The sequence below is a fragment of the Tasmannia lanceolata genome, unplaced genomic scaffold (genome assembly GCF_043159265.1).
Source record: "Tasmannia lanceolata isolate RefF3 unplaced genomic scaffold, GAP_Taslan_0.1 ptg000003l, whole genome shotgun sequence".
Taxonomy (NCBI): Eukaryota; Viridiplantae; Streptophyta; class Magnoliopsida; order Canellales; family Winteraceae; genus Tasmannia; species Tasmannia lanceolata.
The window spans coordinates 51,026,884-51,053,595 of NW_027518680.1; the positions used below are offsets into that span (position 1 = coordinate 51,026,884).

The window sequence follows — 26,712 nt, forward strand, 5'->3', positions numbered from 1 at the left end:
GTGGAGATGGGAACCGCTAACACACTCCGAGCCATTTGTGACAAGATAGAAAACCTGGGACTATGAAGTTTCCACCACCCTAATATCTGTCCAACTCCGTTTTATTATCCCCACCACCCGATTCGATTTTGTGTTTCTTATACTTTTCCTCCATCATCTTCCTCACATGTTGTTTCGGTTCTTGCATTTGTGAGTTTTGGGCATTCTCACTTGAAATTGATTGCCCCAAGTTAACTTGATTGTCATGAGTTGTGTTGATCTTGTTCTTATTGTTTAACTCATTAAACATTTCAAGTGTGGCATCATACACTTTTTCTCCCAACTCCTTGCTCTTTTCATCTCCATACAAATCAATAAGAGCAAACTTGGCAAAATCGAAACAACATTTGTCAAACCTATTCATCCTTCGAGGGTCAAGAGCAACCGCTATATAAATTAACTTATTCATCTTTTCAGTGTCCCCCCAATATTTGTCAAACCTCTCTTTCATTCCCCTGCTCATCAATACCAATTTAAAGTCTTCACTCTCACACCATTGTTTCAAAAGGCATTCCACCTCACTAATTTCATGGAATAGGGTATTGGATGTAACATACAATGATCCAGAAACCCGTATGGTGATGTTATAGAAGTTTTGAAGCAAGGCTGCCATATTCCTAACTTTTTCCCAATCATCATGATCGGGCTTCCTAACCCCTTTCACATCCTCCGAATCAAGTTCACTACTGAAAAAGGGATCTTGATTGTCAAACCTATCAAATGCCTTTTCAAATTTCGCAGCTGCATTTAACATCAAATAGGTTGAGTTCCATCTAGTAGACACATCCAGGCACAACGAAATTTTGCTTGGAATCCTTTCAGTCTCAACACACTCTTTAAAGAGCTTCAACCTAGCTGGAGATCTCCTCACACATATCTAACGGCGGCCCGAACATGATCAACCGAAATTCCCACCTCTTTCAACCCATCACACACCACTAGATTAATAATGTGTGCAATACACCTCGTATGAAGGTATTTTCCTTGCAAAATGCTAGACCCCAGTTTGCAATCATTCTCATCAAGTATCCAACCACGACATCATTTGAAGTTTCATTGTCCACAGTAATGGTGAACACTTTATCAATGCCCCAATAAAGCAGACACTTCTCAACCGCCTTACCAATCGCTTCGTCTTTGTGACTCGAAATTGGACAAAAATTAATTATTTTTTTGTGCAACTTCCAATCATTGTCTATATAATGAACTATGGGACACATGTAGTTAATTCTTTGCAAAGAAGATCATGTGTCTGTGGTGAGACAAACCCTCTTACTTGAATATTTAAAAAACCTTTCCAACTTCAATCTCTCATCTATATGAAGAATTGAAAGCAATCCCTCGTAACAGTCGAACGTGACAGAATATGAAACCGAGGACAAGCAACTGACATCAAATGTCTAAACCCTTCATTCTCCACAAACTTAAACGGAAGCTCATCAACAATGATCATACGGGCTAAGGCATTTCTAATAGCCTCTTGATCAAACTTCCAACTAGTAAGGGTGCCACTACCATCCCATCCTCCTCTTGACCCCTAAGGGGTTGGTAATTCAACTGTGTCTGCTTTGTACTTATATTGGTTGGGAACTTTTTGTATGAATAAATATGATTCCTAAGTGCGGTTGTTCCATTTTTCCGTGGATCACAAAATAACTCCTTCTCGCAGTAGTTACCCTTACTGTCACCTATGAAGCACGGGTACGGGTACGGGGTGCGGGTACGACACGACACGGGTACATGGGTACGTGATTTGCCAAAAAAATCGGGTGCGGGTACGTTCAGGTACGCCGAATATAATAATATATTTTAATATTTTATTATATATTTATAAAAATTAAAAAAAAATAATTGTAGAGCAATTAAATAATAATAACATCACCAAAATGGAAAATTCTAATATTACTCTTCATTCCATAAGTGATTAAGTTCCATATTTCATAACATGAGGCATCAATACATCATTCATTAGAAAAAAAAGTTCGTCACCAGTGTGTTGACCAGTGCCTGACAAGATGAATAATTTTTAGAGACCAAATTATGAGATTTTTTTTACCGGACTTTTGGGATTTAATAATGTTTGGACACGATAGATTTTATGAATTTTTAAAATTTGAAAAATACCCCACCGTTTGGAAGTTAAGAAAGTTAAAATTTTGACCCAACCCTTTTTCTTTGAATTTTGTTCTAGAACTGGAGAGTTGACTTTTTTTCCTTTTAGATTTGGGTGTTGAAACTATTTTTAATAAATCCAAAAGGGGGGTATTTCGTTATTTACATGTAAATCTTAAGTAAATGGACATTTACTTAAGATTTACATGTAAATACAGAGTACAGGAAAGTAGAGAAAAGTACAGGAGAGGAGAGAGAAGCAGCAGGAAGAAGCAGGACGTGTCGGGTACGCGTGGTGCGCACCCGACACGCACCCAACCACCAAAACTAGTTTTTTTTTAAACAAAAAATGGGTACGCACCCCGGACGTACCCGCACCCCATACGTGTCGGGTGCGGGAGCCTTGGGAGAGTACCCGTGCTTCCTAGACTGTCACCCTCATAATTAACAAATTTTGCAAAGTGCTCCCACACCTCTGACCTTGGCTTCATTGACTTTCTCTTTCGTGAGGTTGCAACCGTTTGGCTTGACTGAGAAGTTTTCGAAGATTGCTCACTAATGATAACATTAGGATTAGGAGCATCGTCTTGCGACATTTAAGGACAAAAAGAAAAGTATAAAAGAAAACCATATGAAGAAATTGAAGAAGTTTTTTAAAACCATATGAAGAAATTGAACAAAATAAAACCATAAGCAAAACCCATGAAATTCACATGACAGAAATCCATGTCAATTCAATACCAAGATTTAATACAAAACCCATGTCAATTCAAAAATCAGATTTAAAACAAAATCCATGTACATTAAGCACATACCCAAACGCCCATAATAATAAACTACAATGATACAAACATGAAATCCACACATTATAAACACAAAACCCAATCCCTCTTCAACAAACAACCAAACCCTCTTCAAAAAATCCATGTCGATTCAGCCCATGCCCTAACCCTCTTTAAGAAAATTCAACAAACAATCAAACCCTCTTCGGCTCTTCAACAAACAATCAAACCCTCTTCACAAAATCCATGTAGATTCAGCCCATACCATACCACAAAAACCAGATATGTTGATCTAAGGATAGACAAAACCCAAACCCTCTTCAAGACTTCAACAAACAATCACAAACTTCATAGATTTCCAATCACAAACAAACCGAAATTTCCAATCACAAGTCTCCAAACAATCATCCACAATTCCACATTCTCCAAAAACAAATCCCCACAAAGGATAGAAAAAGAGGAATCATCTAAATGCTAACCATAGAGAAAAAAAATACAAATCATTATTACCTTTGGTCGGTCAAAGAGATGGAGGTCGCCGGAGTTGGAGTCGGAGTCTCGGGTGTCAAACCCTTTGCCAGGTAGGAGAGATGCAACCCTAAGTCCCAAAAGTCCCAAACCTTTGGCTTCAGTTGCAAACGAGGGGAGAAAGAATCGTGCAAACGAGCTTCACTGCGTGGGTAGAAAAACCTTTGGCTTTCGGTTCTTGCTTGCAAAGGGGAGAAAAACCCTAATTTACAAACGGGCGGCGGCTGTAAAAAGAGGAATGATAGATGTAAAACCCTAATTCCCAAACGAGGGGAGAAATAAATTAATCGTGGAAACTGGAAATACTTACTGGAATCCAGAGATGGAGAGATCGGAGACGCGCGGAGGGCCGGCGGGCGACGGCTGTTAAGTTGTAATGCTTGATGCTTCAGTTCAGTGCTTGCAATAAAGAAGAAATTGGAGAGAAAAAAATCGTGGTGGAAACTGGAAACCCTAGTTTTAGTTTTATGACTTTAAGTCTTTAAGTTAAAGATAAATAAATACCCTTTATTTTTTACTCGGGAGAGCCCTTTCATAAAAAAAATTTTCTCTAATGGCCAATGCCAATGGGGGTTGTCCCTAGTAAAAAAAATGTTATATCTTTAAAACCAAAACCGATATCGGAAACCGATAACCGAAACACTAATAAATTTCTAAAACTTAGGTTATTCGGTGCAACCGAATTATTGTTAGTTAAAAACCGAAACCAATAACCGAATTACTATGCATTTCAGAACCGAAACCGAACCGATGGAAAAAAGAACTGAACCGAAACCGAACCGATAATTTGGTTCGGTCGGTTAAATCGGTTAAAACCGAGTAATGCACAGCCCTAAATTCCGGAATGGGCAAGAATGAATCTCGATGGGTAAGACATCATGGGTTGGCTTCATTACCGATCCTCATGGAATTGAAAACTACTCTCTCAGGCACGCACTTCAAAACAATTGAAGCACCTCAACTGAAAGGAGAGAATATTTCGAGCACGCACCTCAAAGGCTCAAACGAGGTACCTCGACCGAAATATACCAACGAAAGAAACAAAATTTGAGAGAAAGAGGAGATAAAATTGAGAAGGAGAAGGAAAGTAAAATTATGAGCGACAATTAGCAACTAAGACAACAAACATTGGCACAACAATTTAGGTATTTAGAGAGTGCAAAATGGATGAGGGTGCGGATATTAAATTTGTGGGTGTAAGATAAGATGGGCTTCCAAGAGAATAATGGTGTTAAAAAATTTCAAGAGAAGAAACTTTTGAAAAAAATTAGAAGGGGTGCCAATATATAAAAAGAATGATGCATGAAATAGAATTGGAGGGCTGTATTTTTTGCCCATCTCTTTATTGCCATTTACAAGAGGAGAGAACCTCTTGCATTAAATGCCTTTTGAGGTTAATTTGCACAAAGCGTGTACCTTTTTCTCTTTTTCTTGATATTGTAATAGCCCTTTTCCATCTCTTCTTCAAAACCTATGAAGGGTAACGAAAAGTAGAAGAGACAGATGCTGCAAATCATGATGATGGCTGGAATGGAATACCAACACTTAGAACCCATCGAAAATAAGCAAAACTACAAGGATTTTTTCAAGCAACTTTAGCAAGGTTGGAGAAGAACAGCTTGAGGCAAAGCTTTTTATGGCAGTACTGGTGGCCGGAACAAGGTGCTGTGGCCGCTATGTTTACAAAAACTAAGAAAATGAACGCTTGAGTTTAATGATGGAAGTAATGGCAGATTGGGTGATCAGTTCTTGACGCCGGGGATCAAAGTGCCATGGTGAAGAATGAAGAAGATGAGTGTGTAAGAGAACTGGTTTGAAAGGTAAAAATTATGGGGATCTACTATTGTCGGGCTGGGCGGATTAGCCGTCCGCCGAAAAATGAATTTCACAATCAAGCCGAGGTAAGATCGTTCTGCTCTAATACCATGATAAATTTGGGAAATTCCACTAATTCTTGGATGATTACAATCAGACCCTAATGAGTCGTTATATAGAACACTCAAAGGGATAAAGATAGAAAGATATCAATACAACCAAGTAAAGAGATAAAGATAGAAACATACTAATCTAGCCCGATTGCTAATCTAATCTCAACTCAACTCAACTCAACTCGACAAAGCCTTTGTCCCAAACTAGTTGGGGTCGGCTAAATGAATCCTTTGGAAAAAAATTCATGAAGAAGGTAAAAGGGATCTACCCGGCTCTAATCCTGGTTCTAGTTGGGTTCTTCTACGTGGATCATTTTCTTTGATTCTATCCTATCCAAGGTTATTATATTGCTCATCTAATATAATTACTAATTCAATCTAGTTGCCTAATCTAGCTGAGTTGCCTCACTTAACCAACTTGCCCTACCTACTACAAAAAAATCCAACGGCGAGATCTAACCCAATCTAATGGTTGGATCTCACATATTCTAACAAGTTGTACAGTGGTTTGATAATCATCTCATGAGTTCATAAAAAAGGATAAAGAAAATAAAATAGGGCTTTATATGTGGGTCTGTGGCAGATTTTTTTTTTGGAACCCATGGTCAAATTCAGAAACTCGAAAACAGTGTTCTATGCTTGTATTCGTTGACGAATTTTATAGATGGCCTTATGATTAAAAAGAATTCGAGAAGTCAGAGAGTTTGGGAGTTTATATTTGTGTGTATTGCAAGGAGAATGGTTCTTTATAATGCAGTTATCTAAGGGTTCTCATGACATGAAGTGATGGGGCCCTCCCACATTGTTGTGTCAGTATGGACTGTTCATTCCGGTGGACCCCTACTTTGGAAATGAGATGGCCCAAAAGTTAACTCCAGTCGATCGATCTTAGTTCTTAACCATTGATCAATGATCTGCAACCAGGCAATTGAAAAGATTGAGCAACCAGCCACATTGAAATCCTCTATAATGTTGAAGTATAAATGATTCAATAACCCCAACTCTAAAGCTTAAGCTTTTGAAGTAATTGGTTGTTTCACATGGTATAAGAGCTATTGCCTCACGATAGGTTCTGGGGTCAAAACCCAACAACTCCTTATATTAAGAATTCACTTGTATGGCCAATCCAAAAAGCGGGGCCACACTTGAGGGGGAGTGTTGAAGTATAAATGATTAAATAACACCAACTCTAACAACTTAAGCTTTTGGAGTAATTGGTTGTTTCACATGGTATCAGAGCTATCGCCTCACGATACGTTCTAGGTTCAAAACCCAACAACTCCTTGATATTAAGAATCCATGTGTACGGCCAACCCAAAAAGAGGGGCCACAAGTGAGGGGCAGTGTTGAAGTATAAATGATTAAATAATAACAACTCTAACATCTTAAACTTTTGGAGTAATTGGTTGTTTCACATGGTACAAGAGCTATTGCGTCACGATAGGTTATGGGTTCAAAACCCTCAAATCCTTGATATTATGAATACACGTGTACGCCAACCCAACTAGAGGGGCCACATGGGGGGGGGGGGGGGGGTGAGAGGGTTGAAGTATAAATTATTAAATAACAACTCTAACAACTTAAGCTTTTGGAGTAATTGGTTGTTTCACATATAATTGGATGGTTAGGATCATTTGATGAGCATGATCTTCATGTTATGGCATATCCATGGTGAGGCCACCAGGTGAATACTGTAAATCTTATTGCAATGAGTGGACTAGCTTGTGTCGTAAGTTCTTATGATGAGTTTTGTTGAATAATGTGTAACGGTAGTTTAGGCATTACTTGTATGTTAGAGGGTATTATAGCCCTCCTACATATGTTGCCCTATTTGGGCCTATATATACATCATATACATGAGAGAGCTCCTTAGTGGAGACTCATCATCTTCTCTACTCTTCTTCTTCCTCTCTAACCCTAACTCTAACATGGTATCAGAGCAAAGATCCTAGGGAAAGAAAGAAAGGAGCTCCTTAGTGGAGACTCATCATCTTCTCTACCCTTCTTCTTCCTCTCTAACCCTAACTCTAACATGGTATCAGAGCAAAGATCCTAGGGAAAGAAAGAAAGAAGAAGAGCCATCACGCCATCTCCCTCCAACTCTCTCATCCACGCCATTCTCTCTCTATTTCGCAATCTCTCTCTCACGTATGGTTTCACACATTTGGGTGTTGCATGGAACCCCTAGAATCTCTCCCTTAGATTTCTCTTTGTGTGTGTGTGTGTGTGTGTGTGTGTGTGTTTGTATTCTCTCTCTCGCATTCTCCTCTTTTCTTTTCTTTTCTTTTTTTCCCCTTGTGCATTACCTCCCTGATCTCTCATTCCCAATAAATCCCTAAAATCTCTCTCCATCCAAGATCTTCTCAAATCCAGATTACGCAAACCCCACCTTCCCTCTTTTTTCCGTAAAACCTTAACCCTATTTTCTCTTTGGCCAAATCCCAAAAATCTCTTTAACTCTTGAAAATCTCTCCCTCCTCTCTCTGCGCATCAGAGCTGGAAACCTTCGTCTTTTCTTTATTTGGGTTACTGAAAATCCTCACTCTCTTTTCTTGTTTCCATGAAACTCCAAACCCAAATCCCCCATCCTTGAATGTCTCTCTGTCCCCTTTGCCGAAACTCCAAAAAAAAATACATCTCAGACTCTATTTGTTGTATTCCAATCCATCCAAGACCCCCAATCTCCACCCCAAATCCCTTAGTCTCTCTTTTCTATATTTTTTTGTCTTCTATGGCCTTTGTCGTTGTTTACATCTACTCCCCTAAAATCCTTTTCCATTCCCAAAACTCCACCTCAAATCCTTTATTTTCTCTTTTCTATATTTTTTAGCTTCTATGGTCTTTCTCTTGATCTCCAAGGTACACCCCAAGTGCTTGATGAAATGTCTAAGAGGGATTTGGTGCCTTATAAGTCCTATTTTCTTAGCAAGTTGAAGGCCTTCGACCTCAACTCGAGGGGGAGTGTTGTCTTGGTATTGTCTTCTTTGTTGTCTTCTTTATGTCTTTTCTTGTGTTGTCATCTCCGGGCTCATGTAGTCTCGCCCGAGGGGGAGTGTTGTTGATGCTTCCTTTATGTTCTTTGTCCTTCTTGTTGTGGTTGGTTGGTGGTTGTTCTTCCTCCTCTGTCGTGCCGTCTTCTCTAGTGATGTATTTCATCATTCTTCGGTTGTTTGGTTTCTTCTTCGCATAATCAGTTCTTCGCCCTGATCGTTGTTTCTTCTTTGTGTTCATGGCATAGTTTTACACATTCATTGTGGTTTGCGCTGCGGTCTACTTCTCATTGTCCTGCTACATGCACAGTCGTTAACAAGCCTTTCGGTCGTATCTCTTCAGGTGACATGTTGCCGTTAACCTTGTCTCTAGACGATGGTGCCCCCCCGTCATTGGTTGGTTATCTTCGGGCGACGGTGTCCCCTGTTGACCTTGTCTCCAGACGATAGTGTACCTCGTCGTTGGTTGGTTATCTCTCAAGGCGACGTGCTGCCGTCGACCGTGTCTCCAGACGATGGTGTCCCCCATCGTTGGTTGGTTATCTCCAGGCGAAGGCGCCCCCATCAACCTTGTCTCTCCAGACGAAGGTGTCCCCCGTCATTGGTCGGTTTTCTCTCTTCAAGCGACGATGTACCCCGTCATCGGTCGGTTGTCTCTCCAGGCGATGGTGTCCACCATCGTTGGTTGGTTATCTCCAGGTGACGGTGTTCCTTGTCGACCTTGTCTCTCCAGAAGACGGTGTCCCCCATCGTTGGTCGGTTATATATCCAGGCAACAGTGTCCCCCGTCGACGTTGTCTCTCCGGAAGACTGTGCCCCCCGTCGTTGGTCGGTTATCTCTCTCAGGCGATGGTGTCCTCCATCATTCGCTGGTTATCTCTCACTCATGCTCCTTATACTAGCGTTGTGCTACTTCGTCGTTGTTCACAGTGTGCGCCTTAGGCATGCTTAATTTTTTAGGCTCGTTGTTGTCCTTGCTAAGGCGCTTCTGTTTGATCGTTGCTGGCATGCTGCTTCGTTTGCCGTGTTCTGATTTAGGGGGAGACCCTGTTCTGATCGCTCTCGACGTCATGCTGATTCAGGGGAAGCTGCTCCTTTTTGGTGGCCATTGATCTCGTTGATGTACTCTTGTGGCCATTGCTATTTTCATTATGTTTTTCATTATGTATTCACCACACTAACTTGAGGAGTGTTTACCAAGCTGGCTGTGTGTCTGAGATTATTGTCCTTTTTGTTGTATGGTTATTTTTAGTTGGTTATTGTAGTTTTCTTTGTAGCAAGCTGGAGTTCCATAGTATTTACACTCCAGCTTGAGGGGAAGTGTTGAATAATGTGTAAGGGTAGTTTAGACATTTCTTGTATGTTAGAGGGTATTATAGTCTTTGTACACATGTTGTCCTATTTGGGCCTATATTTACATCATATATATGAGTGTGCTCCTTACTGGAGACTCCTCATCTTTTCTACTCCACTTCTTCCTCTCTAACCCTAACTCTATTTCTAAACCTACTCCTCTTCTCATTTATTTGTTTGTGTATTTATTTTATTTGTATTTTCGTGGTAGGTCCTTTATTTCCTTTATTTTAAATAATGGATTTTTTGTTGGAATAAAGGTGGATTTGGTCACTGAAACAGATAAGGCATGTGAAGACCTCATATTTAATCATCTTAAGCAGAAGTATCCTGAACACAAGGTTAAACTCTGATCTTCTTTCTCTATTTTTTATTCAATTTGAAATGTATAATTCATTATTTAAAGTTTTGATCTGCAATGATGTTTATTTTTTAAGAGTAACAATGTCACTAAACTCATTACTTATCTTTGTGTTAGTTCATAGGAGAAGAAACTTCTGCTGCATTCGGTACTGCAGAGCTGACCGATGATCCTACATGGATGGTAGACCCTCTTGATGGAACAACAAATTTTGTGCATGGGTAAGTTCAATTTTTCTCATGGCACACCCATATTTAGTTAATGTGACGATGTGTCCTATTGTCTGTAGGTTCCCTTTTGTGTGTGTGTCAATTGGCCTTACAATCGGAAAGGTTCCTACAATTGGTGTTGTATACAATCCTATAATGGATGAGGTGAGAATTTGTATTTGATGTTCTCCTTTTTATAAAAAAATCTTCCTCCTATCAGTTTTAGTTGAACTCGGGTTTTCATAGGATTAGTAACAAATACTTGTCTGGTTGTTACCCGTCGTATTTGCCATTCCTGGATTGTATGACATACCATGTCACTTAGGTGTTGATTTATTTGTGTCATATGTGGACACAAGGTATAAGACTCAGCGGCCCCAACAAAGCTGGTGAAAACATTTCCATGCTATTATATCATAATGTTGAAAGGTATACTATTACAGGAAAATTCCCTCATACACATACACTATAGGAAAATCATTTCCAGGTAATTACACAATCATTACAGCTTCATACATCAGGGATTTGCTGGGGACCATCGCAGAAGGCATTTCGCGGACGGGCTGTTGCATGAGAGAGCAGCCACATAGGCTCACTTTTCAATGGATTTTGTCTTATTCATGGGGTGGCTGCTCTCTCATGCAACAGCCTGCCTTTGAAATGCCTTCTGCGATGGTCCCTAGCAAATCCCCATACATCATAAACAATAATACCACTATAATAAAGAAAAAACAAAATATATTATGATACCATTCTGATATCCGCATTCACATGTTTCCGTTATATTGTTGGCATGTGCGTCCTCCAGGGAAACTTCATGGAGCATGGAACATCCCTAATACATGAATCGGATATCAGATGTGGGACCTGTACATCATGTTTCAGGATTTGTAATTGGATCATTACTTTTTTATCCCTCATACTGTGTTCACTGAACATTGTTGGCATCAGAAAATAAGATATTTAATTGACTTTTTTATAAGTCATCAAACCATCATTTAGAATTTATGAGATATGTTTTGCAGTTTTATTACCTAGCTGTGTTGAATGATAGTCCTCTTAATCTTTTTTATTTTTTTTTGAAATGGAATCCTCTTCTTAATTTATTTAGGAGAATATTTTAATGTGCTAATAAGAATGTAAAAGCATGGCTCAAGAGAGGTTTAAATTACTAGCATTGTGGTTTTGTAGCTCTTTACTGGTATCCGTGGGCAAGGTGCATTCTTGAATGCAAATCCAATAAAAGGTGCGTAATTTTATCATCTCCACCTATGGTATTCATCTCCTTTAATTTTCCTAAAATATTATCCTTTGGCACCTTATTCTATCCTTCTTTGATGCTCTAATACCAAAATGTCAAAATTTTTATCCTGCAGCATCATCTCAAACTGAACTGGTTAGATCCCTCCTTGCAACAGAGGTACACAAATATTAATTTCTAGTGAAAACTGTGAAAGTTATCTTATCCTATACTTTCAATGCACTTGTTTTTCTCTATTTGCTGAGTATTTTTCTTCTTCTTACATGTTTTGTAGTTTTGACTTTTAAAAATGTAATTCTCTTACTGCAGGTTATAACAATAACAAAAATATTAGCTCGTTCCTATGTTGTGAATAATGTTTGCAACATGGGATGTAAAACTTTGGCAATTATGTAGGATGTTAAATGTGTATCATGATGAAACTAAGTCATTGTGTGGGTGATGCGGATGAAAATCATAAAGATTGTTCCAGTCGTTGGCGTTGAACAAGTTTTTATATTTTAACTATTATTTTCGTCATTTTAGTTGTAGCCTACTTTTTGGCATCAAATCTCACCCGTTTGGTGTATTTTTGGTATTATTAGAAAGGTTTTTCAATTACCTATCTAATGGGCCCAAGATCACAAGATTTGAATGTGTTTTGAGCAAGTTATAACTGTTTTTACGAAGGGGTATAGCCTTATAGATCAATTACGGCATTACTATTTTTGGTAAGTTTTTATCTTTATTTAGCTTTGCTTTAGATAAGATGAGTGGTTGAGATTAGTTCTTAACTTTAGGTTATCTTCCAGGGTTTCTTTTACTTATAAATACATCTTATGAAAGCAATGTAAGAGACTTTTGAATATTGAATAGAATTGAGATTTTCGTGAGAGCTATTGTGGCTTGAACTTCTTCTTCTCTTCTCCTCTTGGTGGTTTGGAACCATCTTCTCTCATCAGCTCTCCTTTATTATCTTCTATTTCCTCAATCAAATCAGCACAAAGAAGGTTAATAAATCAAATTTTCTTTTTTCTTTATTCTTGAACCCTAAAATACAAAAACCCAAAATCCATATATCTCTTTCGTTCTTCAAGATCTCGTTTCGAGATTTTGAAGGACTGTTTTTATGATTAAACCTTAGCCTAAACACCCAAGAACCATAACTTTAAACCCCTTTTGAGGCTTATTGAAAATTTGCACCATTTTCAAGCCAGAAAACCCTTTTAAAAGATCCTTAGCCTAAACCTACCACCAAATCGGAGCCTAAACCCTAGATTAACCTTTCTTTTACCTATATAAACCTTTACCTATGATATGGACAGCAGTTTCCTTCAAGTTCTAGATTTGTCCAAATTACCAAAACGCCCTTTTGGCCTAAATTAAGCTAATTTGACCCTGTTTTGCTGCCCGTAAAATAATCACGTGTTAATTCAGCCCTAGGTTAATATTTTAAGTGTTTTCTAGTATTCCATGTTAGCCCTAAATATTTCCTAAACCTTTATCCCATTAGGAGTGTAGGATCTTCCCTATTCTAGGTATTGTCCTGCATCAGTGGGTATCTGATTTTATTTTTTATTTTTTGAAAGGTTACGTGGGTATCTGATTATTTCCATGATGTTGTAAAATTGTCAATAACCAGTAAAGGACGTATGCATGATGTTAGGATGCTCTTCTTATATACAGGGTTTTAAATTTTTGTCTTAGTTTTGGTTTCGATCGCCACTGAAATAAAAATATTTTGATTTTGGTAGAAATTTAGAATGAAACTTCAAGAAATGCGAGAATAAGTACAAAAACACTTTGAAACCATCTATAAGCACACCAACCACTTTTTAGATGTAATTTAGTAGATGTGTGATGCAAATATTTGGATTTATTTCCGCATTATTTAGTTTCTAGTATTTTTTTCCATGTTATTAGTTTCTAGGATTTTATTTTCCATGTTATTTTTAGGAATTCTTATTTTAGTAGGTTTGTATTTTTTAGGTTGTTTATTTGCCTATATATAGGCATCTTTAGAGCTTTTTTTGTAACATTGATTGATTATTGAATAAAGATTTATTCTCCCCTCTACTATTTTCTTGTTCTTCTACTTCTCCCTAAATTCGTCTCTTCTTCAGGTTATTTTCGTCTCTTCTTCCCCTATTCTTCTAATTCTATCTCATTTCGTCTATTTTGCTCCCCTTTCTTCAATTTCTCTTCACGGTCCTACATCAATTTGGTATCAAAGCGAAAGAGCCAAGTCTCCAAAGGTCTAACTGTGAATCGCCATCAAATTTTCCGCTATTCTTTCAGTAAAAATCTGTGAAAAGGATCCATCTGTGATCGAGATCAGCCATTAGATCAGCCCTTAAATCGCAGGTAGCTGCCCCGAAAATCAGCCGTCCAACTTGAGATTTCAATCACCATCCCTTTGCAACTCTCATCTTTTAGTTTTCACCCTGCATTCTGCTGCTCACACCTTGGATCCAAAGCCTTCGGCTGAGATTTGCTATAAAAAGCACACCTCACAGCCCTCGGATTCCATGCTCAAAACTCAGAGATTACTGCACTTTTAGAGAAGCAAACCGACCCTCGAAGTCTCCTTTAATTGCTGGAATATTAGGAAATTGCAGCAGACTTTTTGCTCTTGTTCAAGGACTTGCAACACTTTACATAGTCCAGAAACTTCAGCTTCAGTAACTACAAACAGTTTGAATTTTTTCATAAAGCTTGGTGGCCGAAATCTCCAGCCATTGCCCTTGCCGTTGCCGTATGCAAACAATCCGGAGAGGCCCTGTTACGTGACTATGAAGGAAAGGCAATGTTTCCATCCTTATCTCCTGACTTTTGGACTTTTTGGTAACGGGGTAACATGTTACCTAAAGGCAGCAGGTTACCAAAGATAGCATGTTACCTAAAAAGATAACAAGCAAAAGCAGCAAAAATAAGAAAGTTACCTTTTGTGCTGTCGTGTGGGGTACACAGAGCAGGCAAAGAAGCTTCGTTGACTTGTAGAGCAAGGCAAGTTAAAGCCAAAATAAAAAGCGAAAGTTATAGTTATTATTATAGTATCAGTTTACTAATAGAATACACACCTCTTTATTAGATGGTCACGTGCCCACTTTCCTTTTCAAAAGGCCTATTCCCCCACCCTCTCTTTCTTCCCAGTACACCCCCTCTCCTAATATATTAGTTATTATAATTCCCCCTATTAAACCAGTACAACCACCCTTTTTTATTTACTTTATACTAAAGTAAATTCACCCCTCCTCTTTACCTGGACCCCTCCCCTCTCTTCATTACTTTAGTCTTTGCATTTATTTAAACCCCCTCTTTTTTCCTTTCGGCACCCAAGCCCTAAAATATCAGAAAAAATAACAGAAAAAAAAAAAATCAGAAAAAAAAGAGAAAAAGAAAGAGTCTCTCTCTACTTTCTCTCTCTGCCCCCTCACATTTTTTCTCTCCTCTCTCCGTTAGTTTTTCTCTCTCCTTGTTTGGGCTATTTCTGCTCAAAATTCGCCATCGACATCAACACGAATGTTGTTCGTGACAACTTTTAGAGCGCATCCAGCCTATTTTTAGCAACAAACAGTGAGTTTTTGCACAGTTTCAGGAGCCATCTCAACCGTTGTTCGCGCTCTTTCTTCCGATCATCAGCTTTCACTCATCCGATTTCAGATCCGCGACAGACGTTATGCTTCTTTCGACATGCCAGACAGATCAGACAGTTGATTTCAGTTTTCGACGTCGATTCCAATGGCTCCGCCCTATGTTCCATATTTTGACGGGTACGATGATCAATATTTCTAAAACAGCACTCCCTATAGTTATTATGAGACTGTCTGTCTACGGTGGATCAATGCTTTGGATGCATATCATGAGTACTACGGCTATGATCACCGAGTGACCATCTACCGAGCCAGAGAAACTGTACGACGACAAGCCTAGAGGTTATGGATAAATCGAATCACGGACCGTCATCGCAGTTCTTATTTTCGTCGATGGGAGGATGTTCGTGATGAGTTTATGGGTATTTTCGCAATAAGGGCATATCGGTATGAAAAACAATTGATGCGTGAGAAGCAGTTGCTCGACGAGAAGAAGCTGCTCGACTTGCACAAGAAGTTGAATTTCAGGCAACCTTGGAAAGGATAGCGCGTAACTTGCATGCGAGTAAATTGTTGCGCGAACAAGATGCTGAAGTCTTCACTCGCTTTGAACGGAACATCGCAGCACATCATGCACGAGAGGCCGAAATTGAACCAGCGACGAAATTTGCTAACACTATTGGCAAGCCAGACATAGATGATGTTATTGGTCCGACAGATGATCTTGTGGATGAGACCATTATAGTTGTTGAGCCTATGATTATGTCAGATACTGAGTCAGAGATGTCAGATATAGAGCCAGAGAGTCCAGTGATTGCTGAGGCCGACATTGACGAGCATGATGATTCAGATATTTCCCAAGCACCACTTGCCGACCATGATGATTCAGATATTTCCCCAGCACCAATTGCCGAGCATCTAGAGAGACAACTTAGCACTTCAACAGTCGAGGTAGATATTGTGGCCGAAAATTGTGTTGTTAATTCCATTGCACCTGATGTGATATCAGTAGATAATGACCTTCTTAAGGTTAGTTATGGATTGGTACTGCCCATGGATGTTATGCCGATCCCACCGATCCAGGAGGAGTTCGTTGCCAGTTTCCCTGCTACATTACTTGTCAGGAGAGGTTTGCGCATTTATGGTTCTACATTGGCGATTTCTTCCCTCTCACTCCTTCGGCATTTCAGACACTTCTCCCAGTTGTTACGAGCATTACACATTAGGAGTGTCGCCGAAAGATTGTGACTCATGCTGCTCGAATGTGTCGTCTACGTATTTAATCCAGGCGGATTAGAACTCGAGGGCGAGTGCTTTTCAAGTGGTGGAGAATGATGCAGATATTAGGATTTATTTCCGCATTATTTAGTTTCTAGTATTTTTTTCCATGTTATTAGTTTCTAGGATTTTATTTTCCATGTTATTTTTAGGAATTCTTATTATAGTAGGTTTCTATCTTTTAGATTGTTTATTTGCCTATATATAGGCCTCTTTAGAGTTTATTTTGTAACATTGAATGATTATTGAATAAAGATTGATTCCCCCCTCTACTGTTTTCTTCTTCTTCTCCTCTTCTCTTCTTCTTCTACTTCTCCCTAAATTCGTCTCTTCTCCCTATTCTTCTAATTCTATCTCCTTTCGTTTATCTCGCTCTCCTTTCTTCAATTTCTCTTCACGGCCCTACATTAGGGCTGGCAATTTCCCCGTTAAAACGAGGACCCGCCCCGAACGGGGCGGGGACGGGGAAAAATTCCCGAGACGGGGCGGGGATGGGGATGGAGATCGACCCGCCTTGCCCCGCCCCGACCCGTTTTAATATGCAAGCCATTATTAATATCCTCTTATTTTGGTATTGTTTTAATGTTTTTTAAGTTAACAGTAAATATTTTTTTATGCTAGTGATATTGGCACTACCAGATTTTGATAAGTGCACAAACACGGCTTGTCTTTTTTTTTTTTTTGGGTGTTAGAAAGCTTTTTTAAGGTGAGGATTTTTGTGTGAGGCGGGGATGGGGATTAGGTATTCCCCGTCATACCCGAAGCGGGGACGGGGAATACAACATCCGGCCCCGCCCCGCCTCGCCCCGTTGCCAGCCCTATCCTACATCAATGTGTTGTTGCGCATGTCTTTTAATTTAGTACATGCCACATTTTAGATGTAATTTATATAAATAACTGTACATAATACATACTCCACATTTCTTATGTAATTCATATATATTAATATATATATATATAATTATTTAACACCGGATGATTTAGTATATCACTAATACACTTAGTACGATTTTGGTTTTGATATGTTTTTTGGATTCGGCATGCATTTTGACAGGGATGGAAATGGAAACATTGTGGTTGTTTCACGTTGTTTGCGGAGGAAAAATTAAAACCAGGCCTATAAAGCCTTGAGGTTGTCTAGTTTGCTTCGGTGTGTCCTTTATATATCTTACCCTGAATGCTGGCTGTTATGGATATATGAGTTCTATCATATTAGTGCAATTTATTGTAGGAAAAACAAAATCACTCCCTAACAATTATCAAGTTTATTTCAGCCCTGTCTTGAGACACATCAGAATTGTTTCATAAATGTATTCCATGTTCACAAGATACTTCTTAACTGCCGCCAAGATAAAAGGCAGTTGTTGAAGCCTTTCAAGGCATACTTGAAATCTTTATTGAGTATAGTACTAAAGTAATGAATTTGAGCATTTGAAAACTTGAAGAAAAATGGTATGGTAACTGAATTTGTGATCAACTTGTGTCAAACATTCAGAATTACTCTATTTAAGGATAATTTGGAAGCTCTTGAATAGTATCTGTTTTGAGCGCCAAAACTAGATAACTCTGATTTACTACATTTATTTTATTGTATTCATTAATAAACTGGTAGGGGTCATGCCAAACCACAACTTACCTACCAAAAAGACAAATCTGAATTAATAGTACTTCCGAAATTGAATTATGGCAGTCCGGGTTCTCGTTTGCTTGGAGAACCAATTACGCTTTCCTATGTAAGTTTATGAGTGACTCAATGTAGGAGTTAATCACTTACAAGAATAGATGACAATCTCATAAACTTCGGGGAAATTGAGTGCATTGTTATTGGGTGAACCTCTGTAAACTCAGTTAATGACAAGAACAAAATTGTAATGGAATTTTCTTTGTGAGAGAGATCAAACCTAAACATAATTCACCAAAAATGAGAATGAGAATACATCGTAGTTATCATTTCTGTTTTGTTTTGGCCAGTGGAACAGAACGCTTCGCCGTTTCGTTTCGGAAAAGATGCTACGGTGATAGGAAATTTTTCTTTTTATAGTTAAAAATTTTAAACTAGTTATGGATGAACTTACAGATGACATAGTATTAATTGACAAAACCAAAGCAGGTGTTAATACTAAGTTAGAGCTATGGAGAACTACTTTGGAATCCAAAGGTTTTAGACTGAGCTGGACTAAGACAGTATACGGAGTGCAACTTTAGTAATGTAAGGAGGCAGCGCACGGATGTAGTAAATATGACTGGACAGGAGGTACCTAAGAGGGATATCTTTCGCTATCTTGGTTCAATCATACCTAAGGAAGGAGAGATTGAAGAGGATGTTAATCATAGAATAAGAGCAGGTTGGTTGTAGTGGAAGCATGCTTCAGGAGTTCTGTACGATCGTAAAATGCCTACAAAGTTGAAGGGAAAGTTTTATAAGACAGTTGTGAGGCGAGTCATGCTGTACGGCTCAGAATGTTGGGTCACCTAGAAGCAGCATGTGCATAAGATGAGTGTAGTGGAGATGCGAATGCTTAGATGGATGTGCGGCCACATAAGGATAGATCGAATTAAAATGAAGACATCCGTAAAAAGGTAGGGGTGGCACCAATTGAGTGGAAGATGAGAGAACACCGCTTAAGATGGTTTGGTTTGGGCATATCCAATGTAGGCCTTTTGGATGCTCCAGTGAGAAGTGACTCGTGCCAAGTTGATGGAGTAAAAAGAGGTAGGGGTAGACCCAAAACAACTTGGGTAGAAACAATGAGGAAAGACTTGAGGGCTAGAAACATAACAGAGAACATGACCTTAGATAGGATAGAATGGAAGAAAATGGTCCATGTAGATGAACCCAACTAGTGTCAGGATTAGACTTGGTCAACTTGAGCCGGGTAGATTCTTTCACCTTCTTCATGAAAATTTTCTAAAGGATTCATTAGCCCACCACAGCTAGTTTGGGACAAGCTTAGTTGAGTTTAGTTGAGTTAAGTTGTATAGTTAAAAAACAAAAAAAACAAAAAATCGGCAATTACTAAAAATTAGAACAAAAGGGTCATCCTATGCAAACCCAATCCACCATAACATCAAGGTTGTAAAGATTTTTTATTTTTTATTTTTTGAATATTTCAAGGTTGTAAAGATCCATCATTTACTTAAAAGAAAATCACTGTTAGCTAAAATGCCTATGTAGACCAGTGCCTGACTAGTTGAAACTTTTTTAGAGACTATATTATGCGATCTTTTACCTGACTTTTGGGATTTAATAATGTTTGGACATTATAGAATTTATGACTTTTAGAATTGAAAAAAATAACCCATCATTTGGAAGTTAAGATTTTGACCCGGCCCGAAATGACCAAAAAGGTCAAATTCTATACTAGAACTGGAAAGTTAACTTTTTATCCTCCTAAAATTGGGTCTTGAAACTATTTTTAATAAATCTAACTGGAGGTATTCCTCTATTTACATGTAAATCTTGAGGCAGTTCTAAGAAGAGGCAAGAAGAAGAGAAGAAAATTGGGAAGAGCCAAGAAGAAGAGGAGAAAAAAAAGTAAAAAGTGTAGGCACGAATAAGAGAAGAGAACCAAGAAGAGTCAAGAAGAAAAGAGGAGAAGAAGAAGTAAAAGTATGTGTTTCGTCCGAAACAGGGCCAACAAAAGAGGACGAAACACCGTGTCTTGGATGAAACAGGACGAAACGCCGGACGAAACAGAACGGACCCTGTTCCATTCCGGTTTTCTGGACGAAGTGAATGCTTCGGTCATTTCGGCCGAAACGAAATCAATAACTAGGGAGTACACGATGTTCGTTTCCACCTCTGGAAGCAGTGGACTGATACGGTTGAAGTTGGAGATGTATGCTGCTTTTGTGGAAGCCTGGTTGATTTTTTTGGTTTGCTTATGTCTCAATTGTCAAATGAACACGGATAGCTAACAACTTTCCTAAAAATAAATATACACCGCTACAGTGCTGCTTTATGAACTCTTTCACACTCCTGGGTGCTTCAAAGAAGATCTTTTCATGCTGAGCCAATGCAAAGTTCCATGTGACATGACTGCTCACTTTTCAATGTTGGCTGTAATCTATTTCCTTATGATTACCACCATCCCTGTGGGTTTCTCACTCTGGAGCTCTCCAACAATCTGATCTTTGAAGGTGCCCAGCTTTTCATAGCCTCAAGCATGACATTGAGTCTGCAAATTTAAGGATAATATATAAAATATTATAGCTCTGCACTGGAAAATATTACTAATGAAATAGGATGAATTGACAGGGTATTTTGTAAATATGTAATTATCGTGAATGTAACGACCATTTCTTTATCTTCTGATCGCCTTGATCCGGACAAAAGAAACATCTTGGGTATATTTTAATCCATGCCATACTAACCCTGGTGCTAAGAATGTATTGCATTGTAGCCTTTTTTTTAATTATTATTTTGTTACATTTGCAACTTAGTAATGTTGGACTCATAAGCAGGTTGGAACAAAGCGTGATATATCTACAGTGGATGCTACTACAAATAGAATTAACAGCTTACTTTTCAAGGTAACATTTAAATTAATCATATTATCTTTCGGGACTTGGATGATAATTGTGTTGGGCTCAATAATTATTTCCTGGCTGATCAGGTGAGATCGCTTAGGATGAGTGGCTCATGTGCTTTGAATCTTTGTGGCATAGCGTGTGGAAGACTTGATCTCTTTTACGAGCTCGGATTTGGGGGGCCCTGGTATTTTATTTTTATTTTTTTGGAAATTGTAAAAAAAATTCCAGTGGAAAGAATTCAATTGAATTTACTGCTGATGCTAGTTTGTTCTACACTTAGGGATGTGGCGGGTGGAGCTGTGATTGTTCAAGAAGCTGGCGGCCTTGTATTTGACCCGTATGTCTCCCTGTGCTTTATAAATAAAATCTGCATTATTTTTTTGATAAAGATACCAATTTCATTAAAAAGGAAGGATTACAAGTGCACTTTGGGCGGTAAAGATTGCCCCCATATAAAATTAGGTTCTCGATGCTCTTGACTTGGCGGGATGATCACCCAAATCATTGGCGCTCCTAGGAACAAGAGAAAAAAAAAAACGAAAACACCATACAAACACAAATCTTTAATATCATTCATTTCATATTATTCATGAGATTGGCTAGTCTCCACAGGCCGTGGAGATCTATTAAAAAGAAAATCTGCACTTTCTCCAAAGTTATTTCGAAATTTTCAGAGATATTATCTCTTTATTTTTTGCATCAGATCGGGAGGAGAATTCGACGTGATGTCTCAGAGAGTAGCAGCAACCAACAGTCATCTGAAGGACGTCTTTGTGGATGCGCTGAGGGAAGCAGAGCAAAATCACCAGCCTTGAATCCACTGGAGGGAGGCCTTCAATTATTTACTAAATTATTTGCACTGTCTTTTAAATACTATCAAGTTGTTGAATTTTCAATTATTTACTTAATTATTTTCAGTCTTTTAAATAGTGGCAAGTTGTTGAATTTTCGACAACTGCAGTCGGCTGCCGGACGTGTTACCATTGATTCATCGATTGGACTCGTCCGACGAAGTTTGTTAATTTTGTACTAAAAAATTTGCTTATATATTAATACTGTCATTTAGAAGAAAAGTCTGTCATGTAATGTATGAATAAGTAACATTTGCAAACCCCAATGGCTTTGTTCAGAAAACAATAGACTCCACCCCTCTGGTTGCTAAGCCAAGCGAAAACGTCATTTTCTTACTTTTAACTTCTTGGTTTGCATCAAATGAGCTAGAAATGCTACTAGCTATCATAGTCACAAATTTCTCTGATATTTTTGAGATATTCTGTGATTTTTTATAATATGACAAAATCCCAAAAAATTTCTGAGATTTAAAAAAAAAATATTGAGAAATCATCTTATTTTATTTTTTACAGCAAAAAAATGTCACGAAAATATCGCAATAAACTCCTGATGTTGAGTGTAGACCTAATTTTGTTATTAAATTTTATATTTTATATAATTTAATTATTTTATTATCTAGTTTTTTCTTGATATAAATCCAAAATTTAGAAAATAAAATATTCCGAAATACCCCATTCCCTAGACAAATATTTGTGACTATGCCTGCTATCCTTTTGTCTGGTCATACAATGAAAAGGAAACTTTCTTCCTCCCTTGAGGGCTCTCACTTTGTTCATTCTATCTATATCTTTTTGCCCCCTCTTGGATCGACCTATTCATCCTTACTGTTTCACAAAAAAAAAAAAAAAAAGGAAAAGAAAACAACATATATATATAAGAGAAAACGGTTCCTACACATGTGTAGATAAGTTATCTACACACTAGCTTAAAATACAGTAGGGGCCACATTATTTGGGTGATCCAAACCATTCATTTTTAAGGCCCTCACATAGATAGGTTGTCCACAAAAAATCAGATCCATAGGATCATCCTAACGATTCGAACTGTGGAGGCAAAAAATGGATTAATTTGTAAAGGTTTAAAGACATCCATTTTACCTCCACAAATCGTAGGGTTGGGATGATCCTATGAATCTGATTTTTTGTAGACACCCTATCTATGTGAGGGCTTTTAAAATAGATGTGATCCAAACAATGTGGGCCCCCACTGTATTTTAAGCTAGTGTGTAGAGAACTCTCTACACATATGTGTAGGAACATGTTGCTAATTTGGAGTATAATTGTGGGGACATTTTTGGATCCCATGGTACACAAGCATGATCTCATTGTAATACAATGAGGAGTTTTCATTACAGCAGCTCACTATTGACAGATCCCTACCATTCACTTGATCTCTCATGGCCCCCAGAATCACTCACATCATCCAATCCTAAAATCCAATAATCTATATTAGATGTTAGGAGTGAATTATTTGCATAATTTTAAAGTCATAAATCAAATGGATGGTTTAGATCAATCAAAGGCGGGACCCATCCAGTATGTTGCAATGAGCTCACCTCATTGTTACAAACCAAATAGGTGGAGATTTTTTAGAGGAGAAAAGCTTTTGGATGGTCAGGGGTAGCGAATTTGCATTGCAATAATGCTCAAATAGGGTTGTACAATTTTGGATTGAAATGGCCCAGGAGCAAAGAGGCAATTTCAAAAATAAAACATAAGCAAACAACCAAAGCACTTTTGTTCATCATCTATATAAGTGCAGTTGCTTATATTTAGCACCGTTGATTTCATGATTGCCCTCTTTGATTGCAAACCATACCGGTCAGATCAATGTTGAAAATCATTTTTAGGCATCCAGCCACACGAGAAACATCTATGTATAATCAAGATTGTTGATCTTGTAGAGCACCATGGCTCAATTCACACGGTCTAGCTTGTTCCCGTGCAAGATAAACATACCATGCTCAAGATAAAGAACTATAAAATCGATGGTTCAACATTTGTTAGTGAAACGCTAAGGCCCTGTTCATTTCAGATTGTGACAACCGATGGTGAGGCCCCCAACCAATTATTGGCCCAAAATTTTTCGGTTGTCAACGGGGCCTAACAGTTCTTTTTTTTTTTTTTTTTTTTTTTAAAGGTAAAGTGGCGGGTGCAACACAATGACTTCTCGGGAGGTCACCCATCATATTGCCTAAGCAATCTTAACTTCGGAGTTTAAGGGGCTGTTTGGATACCCGGATTTTAGAATCCTGGATTTCTTCGAAATTGTAGCTAAGAGAAGAGGCGGACCAGCCGTCATTTTTTACTTGTGTTTTACTTCTCGCCCTTCTTTCCGTCAGCAAGAGAGTAGCATATCCTCCCATATTTCTAGATATTAGAAATCTCAGGATGCAGGAGAGAATTTTAAAACCTGAATTTCTCACTTAAAATCCAAGAATCACTGTCAGGACAGCATACATCAACTTGTTCATGAACCCTCTTTTATATTGTTTTCAAACTAAAAACCTGGATTCTAAAATCCGCATATCCAAATGGCCCCTAAGAGTTTTGGTGGGCACTAGTGCAACTCGAATTATCCTACTCATCCTGACACTAACACCCGATCGGGAGGAAATTCACAGACCGGGGATGTGGGTGGTATCCAAACTCGAACCGTTCGATTAGACTTCCCAACGTTTGATGGCAGCGATCCCTTGGGTTGGTTTATCGCGCTAAACAATTTTTCAATTATTATCAAACGGCGGCTACGCAGCGAATGATTATTGCATCTTTTCACATGGACGGGAGAGCTTTGCAATGGTACAAGTGGATGGAGAACTCTGGAGCCCTTACCAGTTGGGCTGCCTTCTCCAAGGCCCTAGAATCTTGTTTTGGTCCGACAGAGTATGATGATCTCGTAGGCGCCCTCACCAAGCTAAGATAAGAAGCGTCGGTAGATGAGTACCAGACACAAGTTGAAGCCTTTGCCAATCGTACGGACGGGGTAAATGAGTCATACATGGTTAGTTGTTTTCTAAGTGGAGTTAGAGATGAATTAAAATACGATGTTCAATTGTTCAAGCCCACATCATTGGCTTCTTCCATTGGCTTGGCGTGGTTACAAGAAGAAAAAATTAGATTTGAACGGGACATAAATCAAGTAGATCTTAGCACAGTTGGCCCCAAATCAGCCCATCCAACTATCACCCGACTTACTCCAACTCAAATTCAAGAGAGGCGTGCCAAAGGGTTATGTTATAACTGTGATGAAAAGTTCTCTCCAGGACACTGATGCAAGACACGGAGATTGTATTTGATGGAGGGATCATGGGGCGAAGATGAGGCTCATTATGTTGATGCTAACCAAGAGGACCAGGTTCTTCGAAGGAATGGGGGATGATATGTGCATGCGTGGAAGAGAGAAAGTTGGGGAGTTAGGGATTTGATCTCATCTACATAAGTAAATAAAGTGGATGTTACCCACATGTAGGTGTTGTTAGCTAGAGTTTATTTGCTGAATTTCTATAGGTTAGAGATAAGCATTGAGAGTAGTTACTTTTCATTGTATTTAAATAAACTTGATTAATGAGAATCAGCAGGAACATTTTCTCAATAGACGTATCCTCTTTATTTTTTATTTAGGAGGTATTGGTTTCCCTCGAAGTAAAGCACTAAAATTTCCACCATTAGGAGAGGTAGAGGAAAGCACGTAACAAGTTTCCTCCCAAATCAAACGCGAGGGGAAGTATATAGGATTTTTACTTTGCTTTTGCTTGGTAAAACGAAGTCATTGCCCTGAGCTAAGCGCTATCGAAAACTTTAGAAAGTTGTTTGTCTTTTAGGGATAATCTATCCAAATTTGAATCGTGGAAGAGGTTTTTTATCAGGGATTTGGTGGGTTAGGTGGGATTGAACATATGACCATATAGTTGGAATTGCACCATAAAAGCACTCTATATTGATTGAGTCAGTAGACCTTTTCTCTCGTTGAATCTGGATTGTTAATTATTTTTGTCTTCTATAGCTAACAACATTCAAAGGGTGACATATTGTAGTTGGTGGGGGATGATGAAAAAGAAAACTAAACTGGGCCCCAAAGAGAACAACCTAGGAGGAACAAGTGTAAATGGAGTGGGCTGTGGTGGGACAAGAGGGAATGGACTAGATTATCTGATTATAGTGGGACCCACATTAATGATCCATGCTCTCACCAGATCAGCAGCTATTGAGGGTAGTGTTTGTCTTACAACGTTGGCTGTTTCTCTCAAAGATTTTTCTTTCTTTAGTGCTACAAGGTGCAACTTGTTTTTAATGGCAGCAAAAACTTTATTAAAACGAATGGAAAAAGACCAAGACTCAGTACAAAGGAAGAGAAGAAAGCACAATATACAATACTAATGCCTTACGCAAAAGTAAGATATGGCCTATAATGAAAGGAAATATCAAGGAGGGCGGAAATCAAACTCTAGCTAGCCTGTCAGCTTCACTATTGGCAGACCTTCTAACGTGTTGAAATGAGATAATCGAGCCCTAAGTGGGGTCCAACTTGGGTAGGGCTCAACCTGATTTTGGCTTGGCTTGGGGTTGGGTTAGGGTTAAGACTTTGGGCAACCCAACCTGACCTGACCTGGCAACCTCCTTCCTCTAATTTTATAGTGGTTTTCAAAATCTTACGTTTTTGCCCTAGGCAACCGGAACTCAACACAACTTGATTTGGTTAGGATTGAGGAAATGATATCTCGTGTTGGGGTTGGTTTGGCCTCTACCTAACCTGGCCTGAGTTGCATCCCTAGCTGCCGAACATCGGCAAATATTTTTCTTGAATTTAATGGGCTCTTTGGGGTGTTTGGATCGCGGGGGGGGGGGGGGGGGGGGGAGAAAATTATGGTAAGCATGAAAAAAAATTTCTATTGCATTCTTTAACCCTTCTCGG

At 38.7% G+C, this 26,712-nt stretch overlaps 1 protein-coding gene across 1 annotated transcript in view; it reads left to right on the forward strand.

Annotated features, from left to right (window-relative positions):
* VTC4 (Inositol monophosphatase family protein) overlaps nucleotides 1–22,113 on the forward strand; it is a 34,037-nt gene extending 11,924 nt beyond the window's left edge. The window contains exons 4-12 of the mRNA XM_077373826.1: nucleotides 9,993–10,073; nucleotides 10,211–10,314; nucleotides 10,383–10,467; nucleotides 11,494–11,548; nucleotides 11,679–11,722; nucleotides 20,878–20,946; nucleotides 21,030–21,130; nucleotides 21,227–21,283; nucleotides 21,650–22,113. Of these exons, the coding sequence (XP_077229941.1) occupies nucleotides 9,993–10,073; nucleotides 10,211–10,314; nucleotides 10,383–10,467; nucleotides 11,494–11,548; nucleotides 11,679–11,722; nucleotides 20,878–20,946; nucleotides 21,030–21,130; nucleotides 21,227–21,283; nucleotides 21,650–21,761 (708 nt within the window). The 3' untranslated portion in view covers nucleotides 21,762–22,113. The remainder of the gene's footprint in view (nucleotides 1–9,992; nucleotides 10,074–10,210; nucleotides 10,315–10,382; nucleotides 10,468–11,493; nucleotides 11,549–11,678; nucleotides 11,723–20,877; nucleotides 20,947–21,029; nucleotides 21,131–21,226; nucleotides 21,284–21,649) is intronic.
* Nucleotides 22,114–26,712: the final 4,599 nt, after the last annotated feature.